Source organism: Suncus etruscus, chromosome 11 (genome assembly GCF_024139225.1).
Source record: "Suncus etruscus isolate mSunEtr1 chromosome 11, mSunEtr1.pri.cur, whole genome shotgun sequence".
Taxonomy (NCBI): Eukaryota; Metazoa; Chordata; class Mammalia; order Eulipotyphla; family Soricidae; genus Suncus; species Suncus etruscus.
Window position 1 is genome coordinate 93,697,062 of NC_064858.1, and position 24,456 is coordinate 93,721,517.

Genomic DNA, 24,456 nt, shown 5'->3' on the forward strand with positions numbered 1-24,456 from the left:
ACAAGTTCATTTACTCTCCCCTTGGTGCTTTCATGCTGTTTGGAAGACTTCTGCTCCGTCCTGGGTGATAAAGTCAGACCTCTGTATCTAAAGGTCTCGGTATCTACACAAGTCAAGGGGTGGAACTTATGATGAAGTCTTTCTTTGTGGTTCTAGAACTTCTGCTCTCTCAGTGTCATTTTAATTCGTCTTCCGTGGTTGGTAGTCTTGGTCTTTGCGTTGATCCTAGGATGTTTACAGAAGACCCATTCCGTTGCAATTTTCTCAGACAGACCTTTGGAACTGGAGATCATGGTTGTTGTGCAGGCCATAGCTCACACTCTAGACTAGGGCTTTTTTATTGGTCCCAGGATACATACAATTCGGTCATGGTTCTATCAGCCAGTCATCTGTAGATTGCAATCTTGGCTTTTGGACAGACCAAAGGGTGACAAGTCTTCTGATTTTGTCTTATCGTTAGCTGGTGGGGTAGGATAACCTGCTCTTAGGTCAAGTTGTTCGCATTTTCCTCGTCAGGATATCATTTCAGAGCTGGCACTTGATGGTGTCCCAGCAGTATTAAGGATGTCCCAGACGGGATTTGTTTCCTGTAGCTGTTATGAAGAACTATGTCATTTCTATGTCTGGGATCCAGGGTTCAAGGCTGGACGAATGATGTCAAATCACCTGGGGTCTAAGTTGGGTCCACGTGACATATTTTCAGGGTGGGAGATGTCCCTGTATTGTAAACGAGTATGAGTTCTTATCCCTAGTAGATAAGAGCTCGTTTTTATACGTAAGATTTCCCCCTTTTTTAGTGTGTCTTTGCAGGGGGAAATGGTGCTACATTATATTGCCAGTGCATTTGGGGGTGGAAAGAGAAAAAAACAGAATAGGTCACACTCCCCAAAAATATAACAAAAATAGAAATAAAACTATATGTGCTCACATAAATATATAAAAAATGAAATAACAAGGTAATTAAAGGAACAAAATGATGCAATAGACTATCTTACATTTGGGGGAAAAGCAGGTAAAGAGGTACTGTGTACAGGTCTTGTACTTATGATGGAAGTATAGGTTTCCCCATTGTCTTTTGGGATTTTCTTGTGGTGTGTGGGTTCCCAAGCACCTTTTCATCACGCACCCTGACCTTCAGATTGGTAAGAATTGCGGCAGGAAGGTCTTGGTTTTGGGGTACTTTTTTCCCTTTTATTTAAACATCTTGATTACAAATATGATTGTGATTAGGTTTCAGTCATGTAAGGAACACCCCCCCCCTTCACCAGTGCAACATTCCCACCACCAATGTCCCAAATCTCCCTCCATCCCACCCCACCCCCACTTGTACTCTAGACAGGCTTTCCAGTTCCCTCATTCATTCACATGATTATGGTAGTTCTGTGTAGTTATTTCTGTAACTGCATTCACCACTCTTTGTGGTGAGCTTCATGAAGTGAGCTGGAAGTTCCTGCCCTCCTCTCATTGTCTCTGAGGATTGTTGCAAAAATGACTTTTTTTTTTTTTTTTTTGGTTTTTGGGCCACACCCGGCAGTGCTCAGGGGTTACTCCTGGCTGTCTGCTCAGAAATAGCTCCTGGCAGGCATGGGGGACCATATGGGACACCGGGATTCGAACCAACCACCTTAGGTCCTGGATGGGCTGCTTGCAAGGCAAACACCGCTGTGCTCTCTGGGCCCGACTTATTTTTCTTATAACCCATAGATGAGACTATTCTGCGTCTCTCTCTCTGATTTATTTCACTCAGCATGATAGATTCCATGTACATCCATGTATAGGAAAATTTCATGACTTCATCTCTCCTGACGGCTGTATAATATTCCATTGTGTATATGTACCAGTTTCTTTAGCCATCCGGTCAAATTTTCTGATCACTGCTTTTGGATTAATTCTCTTGGCGCAAGTAATTATTAAGCATAAACGTAAAAAATGACTTCTTGTGGACTGAAATGAAGGACACATTTTCACTAGTACAGAAATCCTTTTTAATTCATTGCAAAGTGCAGCAGTGAACAGGGTCCTGTGAAGGGCACTTTCTAAATTAAATGATTGATGACAGAGTCAGGGGCAGAAAAACCTTGCAGAAACAGATAGTGCAGACAGGAATCAGACACTCAACGGCCCTTTGGTGGTGGTGAAACTCAAGAATCCAATTTTCTCTAAGTCCATCGATGGATTAGCTGAAATATTCCTTCTCATTTCTCTAAGACTAGGGTATAACTTCCATGGCTATCATTCATTATTCTTTAGTATAAAAAAATCTAGTATTCTCTGGGACCAAAATCAGTATAGCGAATAGGACACTGGCTTTGCATGCAGTTGACTCGGGTTCAACCCTAGTATTGATCCACCAGGAATGGTCCTGAGCAGAGCCAGGAGCAAGCCCCAGTGATGCTCACCCCCCAACCCCACCCCAATTGGAGACACTCAAAATATACTTGCAACAGTACTACTAGCCACATTCAAAGGTAGTCAAAAGTTGTTTCCTACTTTGCTATTTTAGTTGAGGAAAAATTTATATATTAGGGAAACCTACCAAAGCAAAAATCTCCAATTTATCCTATGATCTCTGTTCATCCAAAAGGTCAGTTTTCTATGTATAGAAAAGGCACCAAAAGATAAGGATCTGGCCTTCTGAAAAGAGAAAAGTAATCAAAATTTAAACCTGTCCTTCTGAAACATGCCAAGTTTCTTGTCATGGGTCCCTTATATACAATGGGACAAGCTTAAGTGCTTATCTTCTAATTGAGGGGCTCTGTGTGCAAAGTGATTTTTAGCACAGATCACAATAAATGTTTAGGAGAAAACTGGAGTTCATATAGAAGTTAGGTAGGGAGGGGGGGGTCTCATTGTACCCCCACCACTCAAACAGGTCTGCTGAGAAGAGCAATGATGGAGGGGTGCTGTTGGAAGGTACTCATATGGTTTTTATTTGCTCTCAGGAACCAACATCATGGAACTGAATAATAGGACATCACAGTACAAGGCCTGGTAAAAGTTGTTTTATTTGGGAATAACTATGGTCAACTTTCATGAATATGGAAGTTGAGTGTTGATTGGTTAATATTAATCAAAGTGTCAGATGAAGCTCACACCCATTATTCAACACCGAAGTTTGCTTTTAGTTACTAAAGTTCTAGAATTTCTTCCCTGAAACCATTCATAGCACAGGTGTTTGTTTTAGTCACCATGCTTTTCAGACCTCTAGGTCCCAACCACAATTACTAGGGTTGCATGGGGTACAAGAGTACTCCCAATGGCTATAATCAACATGGCTCCCTGCGATTCTGAGAGAAAAGACACTGATGGTCACATGTTGGTTTAAAGCTCAACCAAAGACCTTAAATGAAGCTGAAATGATTGTTGCCTGAGCTGAGTTGGGCTTACTCATAGCATATCCTGTTCCTCTGCTGCCTGCCAGTTTGCCTGCTCATGAAGCAGTGGAAAAGGGAAAAGCTTGTGATGGCAATGGTGTAAAAGAGGGGGGGGGGGGGAGGAATCTCGTGTCAAGAAATGCAAAAAAGGGGCCAGAGAGATAGCACAGCGGTAGGGCATTTGCCTTGCACTGTGTCCAACACAGGATGGATCCTGGTTCAAATTCCAGCATCCCATACGGTCCCCCGAACCAGACAGGAGTGACTTCTAAAATCCCAAAAAAACAAAACAAAAGACAATGCGGAAAAAATGTTTTTTTTTTTTTTTGTTTCGTTTTGTAATCAACATCCAGCAGTGCTTGGGGGACCTTAAGTAGTGCTGGGGATGATACCCAGGTTGGCCACATGCAAGGCACTACTTGCTGTCCTCTATCTCCAGTCCTAATGTGTTCTGCTTTGTTTTAAACATGAAGGAACCTTAGAGCTGGTTTTGACAGGATAGTGATGGGGGCCTAAATTACAAGAGCTCTGAAAAAGTTCGGCGACAAGGGGAGGAGGAGGGAGGGTACAATGTTTTGCCTATTGGTTGATACTTTTCATCAATTCTCAGAAATTTTTATATTTCATAACACTGATTATCAGCCAAACACAGAGTCAAAGCATCTTCATACATGGGACCCACTCCCAGCCACCTGTCAACCCCATCCTATCCACTTAAGCCAAAGAGCCTGGTGGCAGAAAGAGGCTTGCAGGAAACACAGCCTTCACCTGCCCCTGGAAGCTTTTTTCCCCTCTCTGCTGTCACACTGGGTAATGAAGCCACATATTCTTCAGATCTCAAAGGAGAGAGAATCAAGAGAAGAGATGTTTGGTCCTATCCTCAATACCTCGGTGTTGGCTAGCACAGTGCTGCCAAAGAATATAAAAAAAAAAGTTTGGTTGACATGTTTTGAACTCTCAATCTGATGTTGCAAGGGATGTTACACACAATGTATTTCCATGAATGCACCATGTATAGACAATGATTCTGGGGACAGACGACCTAGCTCAGAAGGTTATTCTGCAAGCCAGGCGTGGGGTTAGTATTTCTGAGAGTGAAGGGCTTCATCTGAAATGCAATGCAGGCTCCTTGAGTTCAGGTCAAGCTGGATAACTGAAACACCCTCTGCCCACACCCCTACGGATTGCCACTTATCTGAATGGCTTCACAGATTCAGACTCTGTCCATAGGAGGAATATGGGGGCTGAGGTCATGGGACAGGAAGGTGAGAACAGAGAGATCCCAGAGAGATCTGGGAGCGTCAGGTTCAGTCGTGAAGAGACAGCCCCTCCTGCCAAAGGGGCAGAGTTCACAGTTTAACACACTGCACAAGAAAGTCAGCTGATTGGGCTGCTCTTTCAGACAGGACTTAAAGCCAGTCCCGAAACTCCTTCAGGCGTGGTCTTGAAGACTAGATACAGACACCTATAACAATCACTTCACCAGCAAGAGGCGTGCAGGGATCAGACTGCTACAGAAGATGCTTCGAAAACCTTCGAGTCCTGATACTGCCCTGATTGCTGAACATGAGGCGAGGGTCAAACCTGTATCTGAAAGGACAAAAAGCAGAAGGAAAGTTATTGCCAGGTTATCGAAGGAGCAATGAAATTATCAGAAGGGCACTGCATCTGTGCTATGAAAAGGAGAGCTTATTAACAGGCTGTGTCTTATAGGGGAGTTTGGAAGATGTTAGGAGGAGGAAAGACTTGAGTAGGGCTTACTTTATGGAAGAGTTTAGCCTTTGACTAAGCCCTGCCATTATTTCAGGATTTCTTTTTTTTTGTTTTGTTTTCGATCACATCAGGTGGCTCTCGGATTACTCTTGGCTCTGCGCTCAGAAATCGCTCCTGGCAGGCTCGGGGAACCATATGGGATGCTGGTATTCGAACTGGGGTCTGCCCCAGGCTGGTCACTTGCAAGGCAAACACTCTACCAATGTGTTATCTCTCCAGCTCTTATAATTTCATTTCTTCCCTCCTTCCCTCCTTCCCTCCCTCCCTCCCTCCCTCCCTCCCTCCCTCCCTCCCTCCCTCCCTCCCTCCCTCCCTCCCTCCCTCCCTCCCTCGGCATCAAAACTCCTGGCAGTACTTAAAAGATACAAGGTAATCCTTGTAAACCAATAGTCCTACCCACTGTACACAGCCCTAAATTTCATTTCCAGGTTAGGACTGTGATTGGTGAGAACACACACATGCACCTCAAACAAGCCTGGTATGATTTAGGGGACCATATGTGGTAGCCAAGATCCAACCAGGGTGAGCCACATGCCAAGTAGGTAGTATCCTACCTGCTATACTCTCTCTCTAGCTATAGGTAATGTTCATCAAGCTCAAGTTATCCCTCAGTGTCCATCCTCCAGATTAGTTTCAGCCGAGACATTAACTTCTACTTCCCACCCACTGTTACCTAAATCCTGTGTTCAGTGCCCACTGTGGGTCGTGTGTGTAAAGGAGAACTCACACAACAAAAGTAAACAAATAAATGGACCCACACAGTTTAAGACCCATGTTACTCAAGGATCAACTCATGCCATTTAAACAAACAAAAAAGGTTTACATTTGGGGCCGGGCGGTGGCGCTAAAGGTAAGGTGCCTGCCTTACCTGCGCTAGCCTAGGACGGACCGCGGTTCGATCCCCCGGCATCCCATATGGTCCCCCAAGCCAGGAGCGACTTCTGAGCGCATAGCCAGGAGTAACCCCTGAGCGTCACAGGGTGTGGCCCAAAAACCAAAAAAAAAAAAAAACAAAAAAAACCAAAAAAGGTTTACATTTATGCTCTCTTCAGTCGTGGTGCTGGGGCCATTCCTGGCCCCTTTGATGCTCAGGGGTTGCTCCTGGGAACCATCGGGTACAAGGGATGAACTCAAGGTCCCACCCTTTGGGTCATCCTCTTAGTGCAGGGTTACATTTCTTGAAGGAACACTTTGAAGTGCATTCCCTCACACATGTTCCCTTTCTAATTTGGACTGAAGCATCACGTAGCTTTATCATGGAAACTTTTGGTTAGCTTTGGTCAGGACACCATTCTTACCCTTAGAGGCTGAAAAAAGAAATAAACCCTTTCCTGTGATAGTTTGATTTTTATCCCAAATTCTCAAACAACTTGTCAGGTTACTTGCCACTGGCAGTTTTTTTGTTTTGTTTTGTTTTTGTTTTTTTCTGGCCACACCCATTTGATGCTCAAGGGTTACTCCTGGTTAAGCACTCAGAAATTGCCCCTGGCTTGCGGGAGACCATATGGAAAGCCCGGGGATCTAACCGTGGTCCTTCCTTGGCTAGTGCTTGCACCACAGATACCTTATCTCTAGCGCCACTTCGCCAGCCCCCTCCACTGGCAGTTCTGAGGCTTGTAGTGATGAGCTGTGGCCATGGGAAGCACAGTGCATGGTTGGGGGACACACGTCTTTTCTCCCATCAAGTAATGTGTGTGTGTGTGTGTGTGTGTGTGTGTGTGTGTGTGTGTGTGTGTGTGTGTGTGTGCACGCACGTCTTTTCTCCCATCAAGTAATGTGTGTGTGTGTGTGTGTGTGTGTGTGTGTGTGTGTGTGTGTGTGTGTGTGTGAAGGGTGAATTCCAGCATGTGATAGCCAGCACCTCCTCTGGCGCTGAGCACACTAAAGGCTCCATCTATGAGCGAGCATCCATGCCTCTTTCCCCGGGAGTTCTCAGCAATATAATGAAGGCCTGGGCTCTTGGAAAGGGCTAGGGTAGATCAGATTGCTCCCCAGCAGCTCCAACTGTCACCTGTACAAGCAAGTGGCACCATGATTCCACAACAAGACTCATAGCTGTGAAGGGTGGGCGGGAGGATATTAACAGCTTCTCTTCCTAGGCCAGGCCAGGACAGTTTTGCTGTACCACAACAGTGAATGATGGACATGGGACACCCTCTTGGCTCCCTCAGGCCCAGAGAACAGCACAGGCGCTAGAGCAACTTGGCAAAGTTCTTCCCGAAAAGAGGCAGCTTACCCAGGGTCAAAAACCCCTGGCGTGCGGCAGGTGGGTCCAGAACAGGACTGCAGCATCATCAACCGATAGTTCATCTTTCCTAAAAGCTCTGGGTCTATGCTTTTGGCAATATTTGTGATTTGTTCTGGGTCTGCTGTCAGGTTGTAGACTTCAACAAACACCTGCATGACATGCGAATAGAAGAAAGGTCAGGTTACATTTGAAAGAAGACTCATATGATCACTTCAACACAGGAAAGGAGACAAGCATGACAGGTGGCCTGAAGACCCAAAACTCTCAAAGGGCCCGGCCAAATGCTGGAGACGAGAGTGTATCTGTCTGGGTCTGTGCCCCGAATACTGGAAAGGGGATTCCCCAACTAATACCCTCTGGCAGTAAAAAGAGCACAGAGGAAAGGACATCTGTCATTACTGTCATTTTCATAGAGAACAGCAGACAGCTCCCTCCAATAAATGCCAGAATCTCAGAAAAAGCCACTCATAGAACTATTGCAGACTGCATACTTGCAGGTCCGGCCTATGTTCTTCAGATGGTTCATCTTGTTTTCCTGTTTTCAGTGCACACCTGAATATTTAACACTGCTGGGGGAAGAATGTCGCACGACAATTCTGGACTCTTTATGTGTCCACTGGAGTCAGTGACAGACCCAGTGATAGATTTTGCAACAACCCACAGGTGCTGGAGAGTTGGACGTTACCAAACTGACACCTGTTGAGGGGGAAACTACTGTGCCTGTTGGCCCAAACTACCCAGTGCCCAGCAGGTGAGTGATGTGATTTCTGAGAAGCACAGTGAGAATCTGAGCACCATATGAGATACAGGGTTGCCAACAGGGACTGCCAAGAACCGGATTATGCAAATATAAAACCTGCAGGGATTAATTGTGATCTTTGATCACAAACCCTGGTCATTGTTCATGAGAAGTTCCTTTTCCCCAAGGACAGAGCTCCTGGTTCTGTCTCTGGCCTCTCTGGTACCCTACTTGAGCATTGCTGAATGCAAAAGGTTCCAGACTAGAGTGTTGCAGGAAGCTTTGAGCACTATAGTTCAGGTGTCTTACACAGATTACAAAAGACAGAATAATTAGGTGTGTCTCACTGGGTTAAAGTACAAGGGTGGTGATACAGAGAAGAGAAATATGGCCTTGTAGAGTTCAGGGTTGTTTCCTTCTGGTTGGCTATGCTGGGGATCAAAACTGGGCCTATACACAAGCAAAGCTGGTGCTCTACCCCTGATCTACTCCCTAGGTCCCATATTTTCTTTATTTAAGGGGGTTCACACCTAGTAGGGCTCAAGGCTTACTCTTGGCTCTACACTCAGGAATCACTCCTGGTGGGGAATTGGGAGATCTATGGTGCCAGGGATCAAACCTGTTGGTCATGTGAAAGGCAAATATTCTACTTACTGTACTTTCTCTCTGGCCCCCCCAATTCTCTTTTTTTTTGTTTGTTTTTGGGCCATACCTGGTGGTGCAGAGTGGTCACTCCTGGCTCTGCATCCAGAAATCACCCCTGGCAGAGCTTGGGGAACCATGAGGGATGCTAGAATTGGCACCTGACAGGTTGTCTGTAAGGCAAATGCCCTACAGGCTATATACTGTTTTTTTTTTCCTAGCCTCCCAATTCTTTTTTTTGTTTGTTTGTTTTTTGGTCACACCTGGCAGCACTCAGGGGTTACTCCTGGCTCTGTGCTCAGAAATCACTCCTGGTAGGCTCGGGGGACCATATGGGATGCCGGGATTCGAACCACCGTCCTTGTGCGTGCAAGGCAAACACCCTACCTCTGTGCTATCTCTCCGGACCCCTAGCCTCCCAATTCTTTTTAACAGAAGAAGGCAAAGTACACATTCAGATCAACAGCCTAGTGTCATGAGGAGCATTTCGAAAACTGCTCCCGAGTCCCACAAACAGAACCCAGGGCACATGGGGGGTTAGGGTGGGGGGAGCAGCAAGTGCTCTCGCTCACCTCCTGGTCATCAAACTCGCAATACTGCAGGTTCCAATGCGATGACATGGTCCTCACACATGCATAGGTGTTGTTGTAAGCATCTTCACACACACAGTCAGGGAAACATTGCTGTAAGGAGATTCAGAAAGTTCAATGAAGATAATTCTTTTACAGTAAAAGAGACTTATCTTGCCTACAGGGGCAAACAAGTAGACTCAAGCCAGACATACAGTTGGGACGAAGTGAAGCTATTCTCTACAGAGAGGCTGGCATATCAAAAGCAAATATAAACTGCAGAGGAGGCCAAGATGGCGGGAGAGGGTCTGGAGAAAGTGTTCGGGGGATAGGCCTTGTATGAGGCAGCCTTGCACCCTAAATTACCTCAGAAAAAAGGAAGGAGGCCAGAGATAACTCAATAGATGAAATGCATACAAAGCACACAGGAGACCCAGGTCTGAGTCTCAGCACCACAGATTTCTATGAGCACAGAGCTGGGGGCATTGCCAGGTATAGGCCCCCCCCTCCCCAAATCCAAAACCCCAACAGCAAAAGAGTTAAGATGGTGGTGTGTGAACTTACCCCAAAACAAAAAACTCATTATGATTTTAGAAAAAAAAAAAACATAATGACAGAGAAATAAGCAATTTATCTGACATAGAAACTAAAGTACAGGTTGCATGTACAGGCTGGAAATACAGTATAATGACCACATGGGTATTTGCCTTGTACCGGGTCAACCCCAGTTTGAACCCTGGCACACCACATGGTCCCCAGAACACTGAGCCAGAAGTAAGCCCTGCACACAGCTGGTGTACTCCTCCCCACCAAAGAGCAATCAAGTAGAGTCATAAAAGGTGCTCACTAAACTTGGGAGAAGAATGGATAAACGGGCAGGAATGATAGTACAGTGGAGAGGGTGTTTGTTTGCCCTGCACATGGTTGATCTGGCTTCGATCCCTGAGACCCAATATGGTTCCTCGAGTCTGCCAGGAGTAAACCCTGAGCTCAGAGCCAGGAGTAGCCCCTGAACATCACTGGGAGTTGCCCCAAAAACAATCAAGTAAAAAGAACAGATGAAAAAAACTGAGAATCTTTACAAAAAGAAAACAAAGTGCCAAACAAATACTAGTTAGTGGGAGAAAAAAGTACCTGAACTGAAAAATACAATGCAGAGGTTCAACAGCAGGTTCAAAGAAGCAGAAGAATGAACAATGGTGCTTACCCAAACATAACAATACCCGCGGTGCTCAGGGGCTAAGCCTGCTTACTGTTCAGGGGCCCATGCAGTAATGGGGAAGAAAACTTGAGCTGCCTTCAGATCAAACAGGCTGAACACAGTAGCACACAATCTACTGAGTTCTTTTTTTTTGGGGGGGGGGGGGGTTTCGGGCCACACCTGTTTGATGCTCAGGGGTTACTCCTGGCTAAGCGCTCAGAAATTGCCCCTGGCTTGGGGGGACCATATGGGACACCGGGGGATCGAACCACGCCCTTCCTTGGCTAGCGCTTGCAAGGCAGACACCTTACCTCTAGCGCCTCCTCGCCGGCCCCCTGAGTTCTCTTTTAAGCTCAATAAGAAAATGTAAAAAAAAAAATTATTTTTGGCTGTGCTGGAGATAAAAAAAACCCAGGTATCACACATGCAAGGCATTCACTTCTCTGCTAGGCATCTCTCGGTTGTGCTGGAGACCAATAGGACAACACTCAGAAGTGCTCAGAAGGCCACTCAATAGAATTTGGGATCCTGAACCCTCCAGTTCTATGGGCTATCTTCCCAGCCCCAAAGAAAAAAGTATGAGCACTCCAGTAGCTGAAAGCAGCAATGAAACATTAAGTAGAATGACATTAGTATTATGGGTGTGCCCAAAGGTGAGAGAAAGGGCGGGAAACTTAGCCAATGAAATAATGGCTGCAAGTTTTCCCAAATAAGGGAAGGAAACAGATCAAAGTAAAGGAAACTCAGAATTCCAAGTAAGATAAACTCAAAGAGATCCTTACTGAGATAAATTATAATCAAAATGTCAATAGTTCGGGCCCAGAGAGATAGCATAGAGGCATTTGCCTTGCAAGCAGCCGATCCAGGACCTAAGGTGGTTGGTTCGAATCCCGGTGTCCCATATGGTCCCCCGTGCCTGCCAGGAGCTATTTCTGAGCAGACAGCCAGGAGTAACCCCTGAGCATTGCCAGGTGTGGCCCAAAAACCAAAAACAAAAAAAAAGTCAATAGTTAAAAGAACCTAAAAAGCTGGAGCTGGAGTGACAGACAGCGGGTAGGGCATTTGTCTTGCATGGGGCTAACCAGGGATCAATCCAGGTTTGATTCCCGGCATCCCATAGAGTCCCCTGAGCCTGCCAGGAGCGTCTTTTTTTGTTGTTGTTGGCTTTTGGGTCACACCCGGCAGCGCTCAGGAGTTACTCCTGGCTCTACACTCAGAAATCATTCCTGGCAGGCTCAGGAGACCCTGTGGGATGCCTGGATTCAAACCACGGTCCTTCTGCATGCAAGACAAATAAAGGGCCTACCTTCATGCCAGCTCTCTGGCCCTGCCAGGAGCGATTTTCAAGTATAGAGCCAGGAGTAATCCCTGAGTGCTACTGAGTGTGGCCCAAAAAACAAAACAAAAAAAAACAAAAAAGGAACCTTAAAAGCTAAAACAGAGGGGCTGGAGATATAGCATGGAGGTAAGGCATGCAGAAGGTCAGTGGTTCAAATCCCGCCCGGCATCCGATATGTTCCCCCGAGCCTGTCAGGAGAGATTTCTGAGCATAAAGCCAGGAGTAACAACCCCTGAGCGCTGCCGGGTGTGACCCAAAAACCAAAAACCAAAAGAAAAAAAAGAAAAAAGCTAAAACAGAAAAAGCTATTTTGGAGCTGATGTGTAACAGTACACTTGCTTTGCATGCGGCTGACCTGGGTTTGATCCTTGGCACCCCACTATGAGTGATCCTGGCGCTGAGCTAGGAGTCAACTCTGAGCAATGCCAGGTGTGCACCCTCCTGATCCCTCTAAAAGAGGTATATTATATATAAGGAAACTGCTATAAGATTGCTATCGTATTTTCTTTTTTTCTTTTTTGGCCACACCTGGTGGTGCTCAGTGGTTACTCCTGGCTATGTGCTCAGAAAATGCTCCTGGCTTAGGGGACCATATGGGACGCTGGGGGATTGAACCTAAATTCAATCCTAAGTTAGCGTGTGCAAGGCAAACGCCCTACTGCTTGCGCCACCGCTCTGGCCTCTGCTATTATATTTTCTATAGAAATCACACAGGCTCAAACCACACGAGCTCAACAATACTCAGGTTCAATCGCTGGCATTGCATGGTTCCAACACTTCTGGGAGCAACACCAAAACACCAAGCTTAGACTATTCTCTAAGCACCACCTTGATAGCCTCAAATCCAAATAAACAAGAGCCAAAAAATCTATGCAATCTAGAAGGAAGTGACAAGATCAACATGAATAGAAAAAGTACTTGCAACCAAGAAGATCCCACCTAACAAGATTCTATCAATCAGAACTAAAGGAGGTTCACAAACCTAGTAAGAACGTTAAAGAAAAGTAGCAATAGTGATTAAAAGAACTATAAGAATTAAGGAATATATATATAATATATAATATAATTATATATATATAATCAATAGTGATTAAAAGAACTATAAGAATTAAGGAATATATATATATATTCACAGGGGCTTGAGCAATAGTTTAATGGGCAAGGCTTTGCCTTGCAGGTGTGAGACCAAAGTTCAACATGGTCCTCAAGTCCCACCATAAGAGATCCCTGAGCATAGATTCAGGTGCTGAATACTGCCAGGTATGGCCCCAAAACGAAAACAAGACAAAAATCAAACTATTTGCTGATATGTGGATGGATCTTGCTGACTATCAACACAACTAGAAGGAGAGGAACAAATACAGAATGATGTCCTTTACTTGGGAAATAAAGAAGTACAGTAAAAGAATAAAAGAACAACTGGTTAAAGGCAACAGAAGTAAGTACTATGGTGGGAGAAAGTGTGAGAGGGTCTGGAAGGACAGTGGAGGGAAGTGGACACTGGTGGAGAGTGTGGGGTTGGAACATTGTATGTGAGGCCCTCTCATTAACAGTATTGTAAATCACTGTGACTAAAATAAAAAGCAAAGGTACGGGGGCCAGTGAGGTGGCACTAGAGGTAATGTGTCTGCCTTGCAAGTGCTAGACAAGGAAGTACTGCATTCGATCCCCCAGCGTCCCATATGGTCCCCCCAAGCCAGGGGCAATTTCTGAGCGCTTAGCCAGGAGTAACCCCTGAGCATCAACGGGTGTGACCCAAAAAAACAAAAAAAGAAGAAGAAAAGGTACAGCTATCAGAAAGGGTAGGAAATAAAAGGGGCATTAAAAAATGATATGCTGTAAAAATTAGAATCCAGGGGATGAAGAGATAGCATGGAGGTAAGGCATTTGCCTTGCATGCAGAAGGTCAGTTGTTCAAATCCTGGCATCCCATATGGTCCCCTGAGCCTGCCAGGAGCGATTTCTGAGCATAAAGCTAGGAGTAACCCCTGAGCGCTGCCGGATGTGACCCAGAAACAAAACAAAACAAACAAACACAAAAAATTAGAATCCAAAGCATACACTCCTGATAATGAGTTGGCTGCATCACTTTCAGGATCACTGAATTTACTTTTGTCCATCTAGTAATGTTCCATAGTCAAGAGAAGTCAGGTGAGAGAAGAGCAGGATTCAGAAATTAAGGCTTGTAACGCTTCTCTTTTGGTTTATGGGCTACACTGGGCGGTGCTCAGTGGCTTCTTACTTCCAACATTCTGCCTGCAAGCAAGCACTCCAGCCCACTGAGCCGTCTCCCCAGCCTCCAGGCTTTTAATACTTAGGTACATGCAATCAACACCCTGCAGTGCTGTCAGGGACAAAGCCGTGAACTCCAAACGCAAGCAGTTACTCACTGATACTCCAGGACTCAACGAGGGGCATGTTGGGTCAGCGACATCACGGCCTTCTCCTTGATACTCAACCAGGACGTCTGATCGCCAAGTCAGATTACTGGCACCTCTCTAGAAAGAAGAGTACAAGTGGCTTCTGTCAGGCAGAGAGACTGTAAAAGATTTGTCATGCACTACTCTAGAGCTAAAAGAAACTTGGAGTCAAAACCCACCAGACTATTCATTAACTGCAGAGAATGACTGGAACTGAGGCATACAAATGCCAGTGAGTGTTGGGTTTAGTATGCATAGAGCCCTTAAAAGGATGATCAAGTACTCTGCGAGTTTAACTACTACTATTTCTCAAGACAGTATCTGTGAAGTAGGTTGAGAAGGCAAAGGAAGGAAACAGCTAAGCATGAAGAGGTCACAATGCAAGGTGCTGAGAGTTTAGATTAAGCAATATTGTTTATAATCTCTGTGGTAATTGTCTTCAGGTCACACCAAGCAATGTAAAGATCAGCATACATAAAGAAAAGATTAAAGCATTAACAGGGCTGACATGCTAAGCACTATAATAGGATCAAAGCACTCAGTCAGAATGAAGATAAGTTTACATATGGGAATGCGTTTAATTTTCACATTCCTGGAGAGGAAGGGAAGCAGCAGCATCTGAAGAAAGTTAGTTTACTAAGGCACACAAATCGTGAAGGGGTCTTGGAAAACAGGAAATCTGGGGCTCTTAAGAATGATATGCAATGGAAGTAGAACAGTTGGTATTGTGGATTTCCTAACCCAGACAAAACAGCCCACCAGCAGGTATATACCACTGTTCGAACTAGAATGGCATCTAATGAGAAATCCTGGGAGGGCTCTGAGCTGGGCATCCTCACAAGCCAAGACTGTTCTGGAGAAGTCATTCCAGTCACGGGGGTGGGGGGTGGGGGGTGAAATATATATATATATGTATACATATATATATATATACGCTCAGAAATTGCTCCTGGCAGGCTCAAGGGACCATATGGGATGCTGGGTATCGAACCACCATCCTTCTGCATGCAAGGCAAATGCCCTACCTCCTTGCTATCTCTCCAGCCCCTGTAGTAGATTCTTAAATTATTCCTTGCATCAATTTCACTGGAATAAATTACCAGATGGCATTGCATATGTATGTATGTGTGTATGTGTGTATGTATGAATGTATGTATGTCAGTCACATGCAAGGCAAAAATGCCTTAATCCTCATACTATCTCTCTGTCAGCTTTTGCCCAGTTTTCTATGGGGACATGAATCTCTTATTTTTTGGAGGGTGGGAGCACGTGCAGTAGCATTTGGGGCCACTCCTGGTAAGATTCAGGGATGGAACTAGGGGTTTCTAGAATGCAAAGCATATGGAAGCATATGGTCTGATCTTTATTTTGTGGGGGGGGTGTCACACCCGGCAGCGCTCAGGGGTTACTCCTGTCTCTATACTCAGAAATCGCTCCTGGCAGGCTCGGGCGACTATATGAGATGCTGGGATTCGAACCACTGTCCTTCTGCATCTAAGGCAAACGCCTTACCACTGTGCTATCTCTCCGGCCCCTGGTCTGGTCTTCTGAGCTACTTCTGTTCTCAGTCTTTGCTTTCTAACATCGCATCTATGAAGGACTAACTACTTAACCTTTTCATAATGCTGCAAACATTTTCCCAATTTGTCATTTATCCTAACTTTGTTTATGATGGTATTTTTTGTGGAAAAAGAAAGGATATAGAATATAATATTTACTTCTGGTACAATGTGTTTTCTTTTAGAAAATTCTTTATTTTTCAGGCCAGAGAAATAGTAACAGTGAGTAGGGTGTGCTTGCTTTGCATGCAGCCAATCTGGGTTTGATCCTCAGCATCCCATAAGGTGCCCCTGAAACCACCAGGACTAAGTACTGAGCACAGCTGGATGTAGTTCAAAAAACAAAAACCAGAAAATTTCTTTCCTTCACAAATAAAAAGTTCTATTCTTTGGCCCCCAAACTTTATACTCTATGTAGGACTTAAAATTTTAAGTCTTTATACAATCTGGAATTTATTCCAGAGTCTTGGCTCAGGCTTGTCTGAGAGCTTTATACTCACCAAAATGGGCAACAAAGACATCCCATCCATCTGTGTCTTATTCGGATCATAGCCAGCAATGTCCAAAATAGTGGGGCCCAAGTCAATGTTGGCAACGAGCATCTAAGAGAATACAAAAAGAGACAATCTAGAACACAACTGGTTTTCTTCTATTTATATTAATCTCTCTTCCCCTATCATTCTTATGAGACAAACAGAACTTAATATCTTTTGTGTCACCCATACTTAAATCATACTGTTCCATATATTCAAATCTAGCAAGACATTTTAAAACAGAGGTTTCTTCCAAAACTCAGAGTCAGAAGTAACTCCTGAGCACCGATGAGTATGGACTATAAAACAAAATTAACAACAACAACAACAACAACAACAACAACAACAGCAGCAGCAGCAGCAGCAGCAGCAGCAGCAGCAGCAGCAGCAGCAACAACAACAACAAAAAAACCAAAGGAAAAACCAAAACCCAAACACACACAACCGGGTCTAGAGCGGTAGAGCTTTTGCCCTGTACACGGCCAACCCTGGACAGACTCCGGTTCGATTCCCAGCATCCTATATGGTCCCCTGAACCTACCAGGAGCGACTTCTGAGCACAGAGTAACCCCTGAGTGCTGCCGGGTGTGACCCAACCCCCCAAACAAACCCCACACAAAAAAACCCCCAAAACAAAAAAACATGCAAGTTTATAAAGATGTACTATATGCCTCTAGGAAGTTACATATTTATTGTATTCCTACTGTTATTGAACATGGTTTTGAATAACTACTTTGGGATTGTCTTCAGTCAGTTATGAGAAAACTGTCAAGTTAATTATGTTATACAAAGTTTTCCCAATTGATAGTGTAAATTCATTAGAGTTGACTTGAAACAGATACTTGACATTTCCTTTAAAAACACAAAAAGGGCTTAGAGGGAGAGTGCAGGGATTAAGTGCTGGCCTTGTAGGTGATCGATAATCCCAGGATGATTCCTGCCATTACCAGGTCCCTGGAGGATTGCCAAGAGTGACACCTGATCACAGAGCCAGGGGTAGATCCTGAGTACTACAGAGAATTACCCACAACAGAACACTGCCCCCTCCACTCCCCCCCAAAAAACCTTAGTTATTGTGGGTCTTTTCTTTTGGGGGGGGGGAGGAGTGCATAACTGGCCAAGGACTACTCCAGGCTCTGTGCTCAAGGATCACTCTCAGTAGGGTTTAGAAACTATGTATGCTGCCAGGGCTTGAAACCAGGTTGGCTGTGTGTAAGGCATGCACCCTACCCACTGTTGTATCTTTTTATTTTGTTTTGGGGCCATCCCCAGCGATGATCCTGGCTCTGAACTCAGAAATCTATCCTGGTGATACATGGGGGAATCATATGGAATGGCTTCAAAGCCAGGTTGGCCGAAGAAGAGGCAAACACCCATCCTGCTGTACTATCACCGCCCTTCCATTCCACCTCCTACTCAGTACTCTCTCTCTGACTCTAGCGTTTTTAAACATTTAAGAAGTTAAAGACATCATCCTGAATTTAGACCTAGGACTTATTTACTTGGTTCATATGCTATTTTCCTTTCAGTTCTTTCTAGAAGCTGCTCGTTTGCTGCTGCTGCTGCTGTTTCAATAGGGCCCAGCCCAGCATGGTGCTACAGAATATAATGGGAGCCACATGCAATTTAAAACTGTCTATTAACTATAGTCAAAAGAAACCATATTAAAGCAAAAAGTAAACATTCACTGTGTGTATACTTTATTTACTCCAATAGATCAAAACACTTCTATTTCAACATGTAAGCAATAAAAACATCATTCTACTTCTTCCCCCTAAACCGAGCCTTTGAAATCTGATGCTTTATAATCTAATACACTTGAGCGGCTGCACATATATGTGTGCTGGCTTAAGAGTCAAATGGTGAGCATGGTCGTAGACCGAAAGAATGAGCCCGGAAATCACATGGTCACAGGCAAAACAAGCTTCCAGGGAAACAAAAAGAAACTTTATTAATAACGTATTTTGTACCACCATTCACTTTTTAATCTTCATTTAATTGTAATGATTTTAGAATGCAGAATATACCCCAATTTACAGACAAGGAAATCAAGAGAATTAAGAAATCAAGAGAAGTCTGGGAGCCGGAGAGATAGCATGGAGGTAAGGCATTTGCCTTTCATGCAAAAAGTTGGTGGTTCGAATCCCAGCATCCCATATGGTCCCCTGAGCCTGCCAGGAGTGATTTCTGAGCATAGAACCAGGAGTAACCCGAGTGCTGCTGGGTGTGACCCAAAAACAAAAACAAAAAAAATCAAGAGAAGTCAAAAGTCTGTAGCTGGAAAAGTTACCATTTATTGAGTAGAAGTCATGTTTGAATTTGTTGTTGAAAAGACCTGGGCAGATAGGACAATGGGTAGAGCCATTGGACTGCACATGGTGGGGTTCAATTCCCAGCATCTCATATACTACCCCATCCCCTGAACCCTACCAGAAATGGTCCTTGAGCTCAGAGGCAGGAGTAAGACCTTTGAATGAGTGGCCCCAAAACAGAACAAAATTCAATAAATACATTAAAAATTTAGAAATAAATCCTACTTGCCCAGCTTACTCCTGACCCTGTGCTGAAGAATCCTTTCTGGCAGGGCTCAATGGACCATGTGGGGTGTTGGGGATCAAACTTGGTTCAGCCACATGGAAGGCAAGAGCCCTGCCTGCTGTACTCTCTTTCTGACCCCTCGCCAGTGTTATCTTTATTTTAAAATAACAACAAAAGAACAAATGTGAGAGACAAGAAATGACTGAGAGCAGAGTTTGTTGAGCCAGGATTCCTGGTAGCTAGGCTGGTTCATAGAGGCAGAGGAATCTATGTGCATATGTAAGTACATGCCTGGGTTTATATCCTGGCTCTGAACCAGCGGCGTTAACTCAGTAGCTGCCAGAATAACATCCAACAGCAGCCAAAAAATAATGTCTCTCAGGAATACACAAGCCCCCATTCATTTTAGGGGTATCTTTCCTAGATCCAAGTTTCCTAGGCAAAAGAGTGGCTGGTCATATGTTTAATGCATGTAGATTTCAACAGAATCATGGCAGGAAAAATGATCGCAGAGTCATGACATCTCTTGAATCAGACCAAGCTTAACAGCCTGTAGCAACACCCTGCATCAGTCATTACTCAGGGGTTCTGAGTGAAATCCACTGCACAGGGAAGGAAGCCAATTTCACAGGCACTGCAAGCATTTCCCGAGGGGGGCCCCATTTGAAAACCCAAATCACAAAACTGACAGCTATAAAACACTGACTGCCTTTCACTAGCCACTGCCTCAAGAGTCACGGGTACATGAAAGATGAGAGGTTTGTGAATTCAGAACAAATGGAGTCACCAAGAGTCGGCACAAGCATTACCAACAACTCAGGATGTCCTTATCCCAGTTTCAAGAGGCTCATCTCTTCCATCAATAATGATAGAAACGTGCTCTTTAGACGTCTGTCTAAGGAGGAGAGGCTCAAAATGAGCATACTTTATCAGGACATGCCTGACTTTGAGTGGTATGGTGCTTAGTACGAAAGCAGAGATACAAAGAGAGACCACCTGAGTTTTAGAATTATAAAGGACAAGCTAGAATTACTCTGGCAAGTGTAACTGTAATGACTTCTAAGAACATTAAATGTCAAGTTCTGAAATAGTATCTTGACAAGAGCACACATAAGCTACTTCCCAAATCCATCATGCTGCAATTAGGAAACTCTTTCTTTTGAGATTTGGGGGTTACACCTATGTTGCACCTTAATGAGAAATTTCAGTATTTCTAGAAGAGGTTCAACAGAAGATCTGTTAAGATGTCATCTCTTGGGGCCCGGAGAGATAGCACAGTGGTGTTTGCCTTGCAAGCAGCCGATCCAGGACCAAAGGTGGTTGGTTCGAATCCCGGTGAGGAATATTTTACCAGTAGGCTTGCTGGGAAGTTTTCCCCCCTGGCGTGGATGGCTGGACAAAATTCCTGAGAAATATCTTACAAAGAGATTCGTGTTATGGTACTGACATTCTGCTTCCTTTATAACAAGCATTTAATATGCCTATAGACGATTCTTCCTTCTGCTGTGTGTATATAGTAAAACCTTTTACTTCCTAACATAAGGATTTTTACAGGCAAATATAGCCTTCATTAAATTTCTCTTTACCTGAAAAACTCGGCATCAAAAACAATTTCTTTCCTTTTTGTCTCTGTATGCCAGAGCAGTTCGTAACAGAAAGGAATGCTTGCTTTAGGGACTTCCTCTTGACACCGAATACTTGCTAACTAATTTACACTCCAAAAAGGTTTGGCCAGGATAGCATTGGGCTACTGAACTTTACCAGGTATAGATTCTGCATCCCTTTCATCTAACTTTATCTCTTTTATTGCCCCTTTCTAAAATCAGACCTTAGGAAATTAGTTATTTTTAATAAGTCCCTAGATCTAAAAATCTGTTCCCACAGGAAAAGGAAACTTGATAGGGAAACGTGGCTTCTTGCCAATCTTTTAATTTACATCAGTATGACACATTGCTGGTGGGAATGCCGTCTAGTCCAACCTCTATGGAAAGCGATATGGAGATTCCTCCAAAATCTGGAAATTGAGCTCCCATTCAACCCAGCTATTCCACTCCTAGGGATATACCCTAAGAACACAAGAATACAATACAAAAACCCATTCCTCACACCTATATTTATTGCAGCACTATTCACAATAGCCAGGCTCTGGAAACAACCAAGATGCCCTTCAACAGACGAATGGCTAAAGAAACTATGGTACAGGGCCGGGCGGTGGCGCTAGAGGTAAGGTGCCTGCCTTGCCTGTGCTAGCCTTGGATGGACCGTGGTTCGATCCCCCGGTGTCCCATATGGTCCCCCAAGCCAGGAGGGACTTCTGAGCGCATAGCCAGGAGTAACCCCTGAGCATCACCGGGTGTGGCCCAAAAACCAAAGAAAAAAAAAAAAAAAAGAAACTATGGTACATATACACAATGGAATATTATGCAGCTGTCAGGAGAGATGAAGTCATGAAGTCATGAAATTTTCCTATACATGGATGTACATGGAATCTATCATGCTGAGTGAAATAAGTCAGAGGGAGAGAGAGACACACACACACAGAATAGTCTCACTCATCTATGGGTTTTAAGAAAAATAAAAAAATAAAAAATAAAAGTCATTTTTGTAACAATCCTCAGAGACAATGAGAGGAGGGCTGGAACTTCCAGGTCACTTCATGAAGCTCACCACAAAGAGTGGTGAGTGCAGCTATAGAAATAACTACACAGAGAACTACCATAATCATGTGAATGAATGAGGGAATTGGAAAGCCTGTCTGGAGTACAGGTGGGGGTGGGGTGGGATGGAGGGAGATTTGGGACATTGGTGGTGGGAATGTTGCACTGGTGAAGGGGGTGTTCTTTACATGACTGAAACCTAATCACAATCGTTTATGTAATCAAGATGTTTAAATAAAGAAAAAAATATATAAATGCATCTTGTCAATATGAGCATTAGAAATCTCTTGCCTATTTTTTATTTGTCCTTTTATTTTGGTTTTTGGGCCACACCCGGCGGTGCTCAAGGGTTACTCCTGGCTGTCTGCTCAGAAATAGCTCCTGGCAGGCACGGGGGACCATATGGGACACCGGGATTGGAACCAACCACCTTTGGTCCTGGATCGGCTGCTTGCAAGGCAAATGCCGCTGTGCTATCTCTCCGGGCCCTTTATTTGTCCTTCTAATACAAAGGTTTGTACTTTGATAAATCAGATGTTTAACTTTATTTACTAAATCAGATTCTGAGCATTTTAAAGAGCTGGTAATATCTAACTTGAATTCTGCTAAAATACAACGTACTTTTTAGAAGCCTTTCTGATGTGTTCAGTGGGTAACAGTGCCAAATATTTTATCTGAGAAGGAAACAGAATGAGCTGAATTAAATCCTCTTGTGATAAAAAAAAAAAAAAAAAAAAAAAAAAGATATAGGTATCTAGAAAGAACCTGGGACTAAACAGCATGTTTCCAGCTATGTAAGCCTGGATGTTGTAGAATTCACTAGGAAAGACTCAAGAGTATACCAGAGGATGCCCCAAAACCCCAAAACCCTGCACTGAGATGCACTGCCATTACCTAAGAAAGCAAGTATTTTGATCCCCCACCCCTAATCTCAACCCCAGCTTTAGCCTTATTAAATTGCACTTCCTAGCTTCCCAATTAACACGGGAGACCCAAGGCTTTCTGTCCCGTAAGGTGGTCTTTCACGCTCCCACTTACATTCTTTCTGCCATGAGTCAGGCTGTGTCATTCCAGTTTTCCTGTTATGCTTTTTCTTTCCTAAAACTCTTTGGAAACAACCAGTAGATCAGGTAGTTGGTTCATTTAGTCAGAGAAGACAATCTCAATAAACAATTTAACCTAACTTAACAAGAAACCTCCAACTAAACTCAAGCCACTGGTCAAATGTGGCTGCTTGGTAATTCAGATTCAACTCGTCATACTCCACTTCCAACCCTGTACCACTCACTCTGCACAACGGGCTTGAGACAACTGGCTGCCAACACAGGATTAATCACTCTCAGCCTGATAATCTCTTGTGTTAAAGCTGGGGCATGTTAATCTACATTTGTTGGAACAGCAGAGTAAAAAACACACTGTGGATATTGAGAACATGGTTAAGTTTCAGTCCTGGCTCTGTCATTTATTCTATGACTGTGGCACTTGCTCCATGTAGGGACAGGGCCAAGAAAGAAGCCCTCAACCAAACCCCAAAGGACAACTCATTGAGCAATAAAATGACAAAAGATGGGCACTGCAGACAGAAAGTGAAGCCAGGCACACAGAGCTGAGAAGTGGAGAAAGCGTATCAGTAACTGTAAGGCTGGAAGGTATTCAAGACAACTGACACCTTCCATCTCTGGAGCAAGCCAAGTTCATGCTCAAATCTGTACTTGCATTTACCATTTGGCTCACAGATTTATGCATGACTAAACCCCTCTCAACATTCAATTTTCTGCTCAAACATCTCAGGGGCTTTGACTGACAACTGTAGTTTTGTGCCACACACCTGACTCCGCATTCAGGTATCACTCCTGGGCAGTACTTGGGGGAACAGTATGAGATGCCAGAGATCAAACTTAGCTCAGCATGGTACAAGGCTTACCTGCTGTTCAATATCTCCACCCCTGATCAGTAGAGTCTACATTTTTTTATTTTTGTTTTGTTTGGGGCCCACATCATCCAGCAGTGCCAGGAGTCTAAGAGGTGCCAGGAATTGAGCTTGAGGCTCCAATATTTTGAGTCATCTCCCTGGTCTATGTCTAAAACCTTTCTCAATGAACATCAGAATTATATGTCTTGGATCAGGTACCCACAATACCTAGGGACAAAGTACCTCAGTGTGAGACACCAAGTTTGGAGGAAAACACTGAAACCAAAGGGAGGTGACAAGGAAAATCTGTGGCAGGCTAACACGACTCTCAGAGAGGCACGGGTCAGAGCAATTCTAGAAGTGATGCTTTCTCTTGCTGTGAGGTCATGATCTCAGCACCTATCAGCTGGGAACTGACAGAAAGACAGGAGCAGAATCCACACACTCAAAGAGATTCCTGAGGGGGACCAGTGCACACAAGGGAGCTCAAGGAACTAAGCTCTAAGGCACTGGGGCCTGGATCAGTCTCTTCTCAGAAGCAACGAAAACTGAGAGAAGGAAAAGAACTGGCTGGTTTCCTATTCCAGACCAAGAAAGTTCAACCAAACCTCTTGGGTATGCCTGATCAGTATTAGTCTTAATTAGATATTAAGTGATTACTGGTGGAAAATCACAGTCAGATCAAAGTAGGGTGTCTTTTTTTGGAGGGGGGGGGGGAGTCAGAAGACCCAGTTGTGTTTAGGACATCTTCCTGGCTCTTTGCTCAAGGATCTCTCTTAGAGGGGCTTGGAAGATCATGCTTAGTGCCAGGGGTCAAATCAAGATTGCATGCAAGGCAACCTTACCCTCTGTACTATTTCTCTGGCTCAAGATCTAGTCTGAAATCAAAATAGTCACACTGGGGCCAAAGCAGTGGCACAAGCAGTAGGGTGTTTGCCTTGTATGTGCTAAC

At 44.3% G+C, this 24,456-nt stretch overlaps 1 protein-coding gene across 1 annotated transcript in view; it reads right to left on the bottom strand.

The window, feature by feature from the left end:
• Positions 1–4,483: 4,483 nt before the first annotated feature.
• GNS (glucosamine (N-acetyl)-6-sulfatase) overlaps positions 4,484–24,456 on the bottom strand; it is a 47,515-nt gene continuing 27,542 nt past the window's right edge. Inside the window, exons 10-14 of the mRNA XM_049782755.1 lie at positions 16,365–16,466; positions 14,276–14,383; positions 9,349–9,459; positions 7,384–7,544; positions 4,484–4,964 (exon numbers count right to left, since the gene is read on the bottom strand). Of these exons, the coding sequence (XP_049638712.1) occupies positions 4,886–4,964; positions 7,384–7,544; positions 9,349–9,459; positions 14,276–14,383; positions 16,365–16,466 (561 nt within the window). The 3' untranslated portion in view covers positions 4,484–4,885. The remainder of the gene's footprint in view (positions 4,965–7,383; positions 7,545–9,348; positions 9,460–14,275; positions 14,384–16,364; positions 16,467–24,456) is intronic.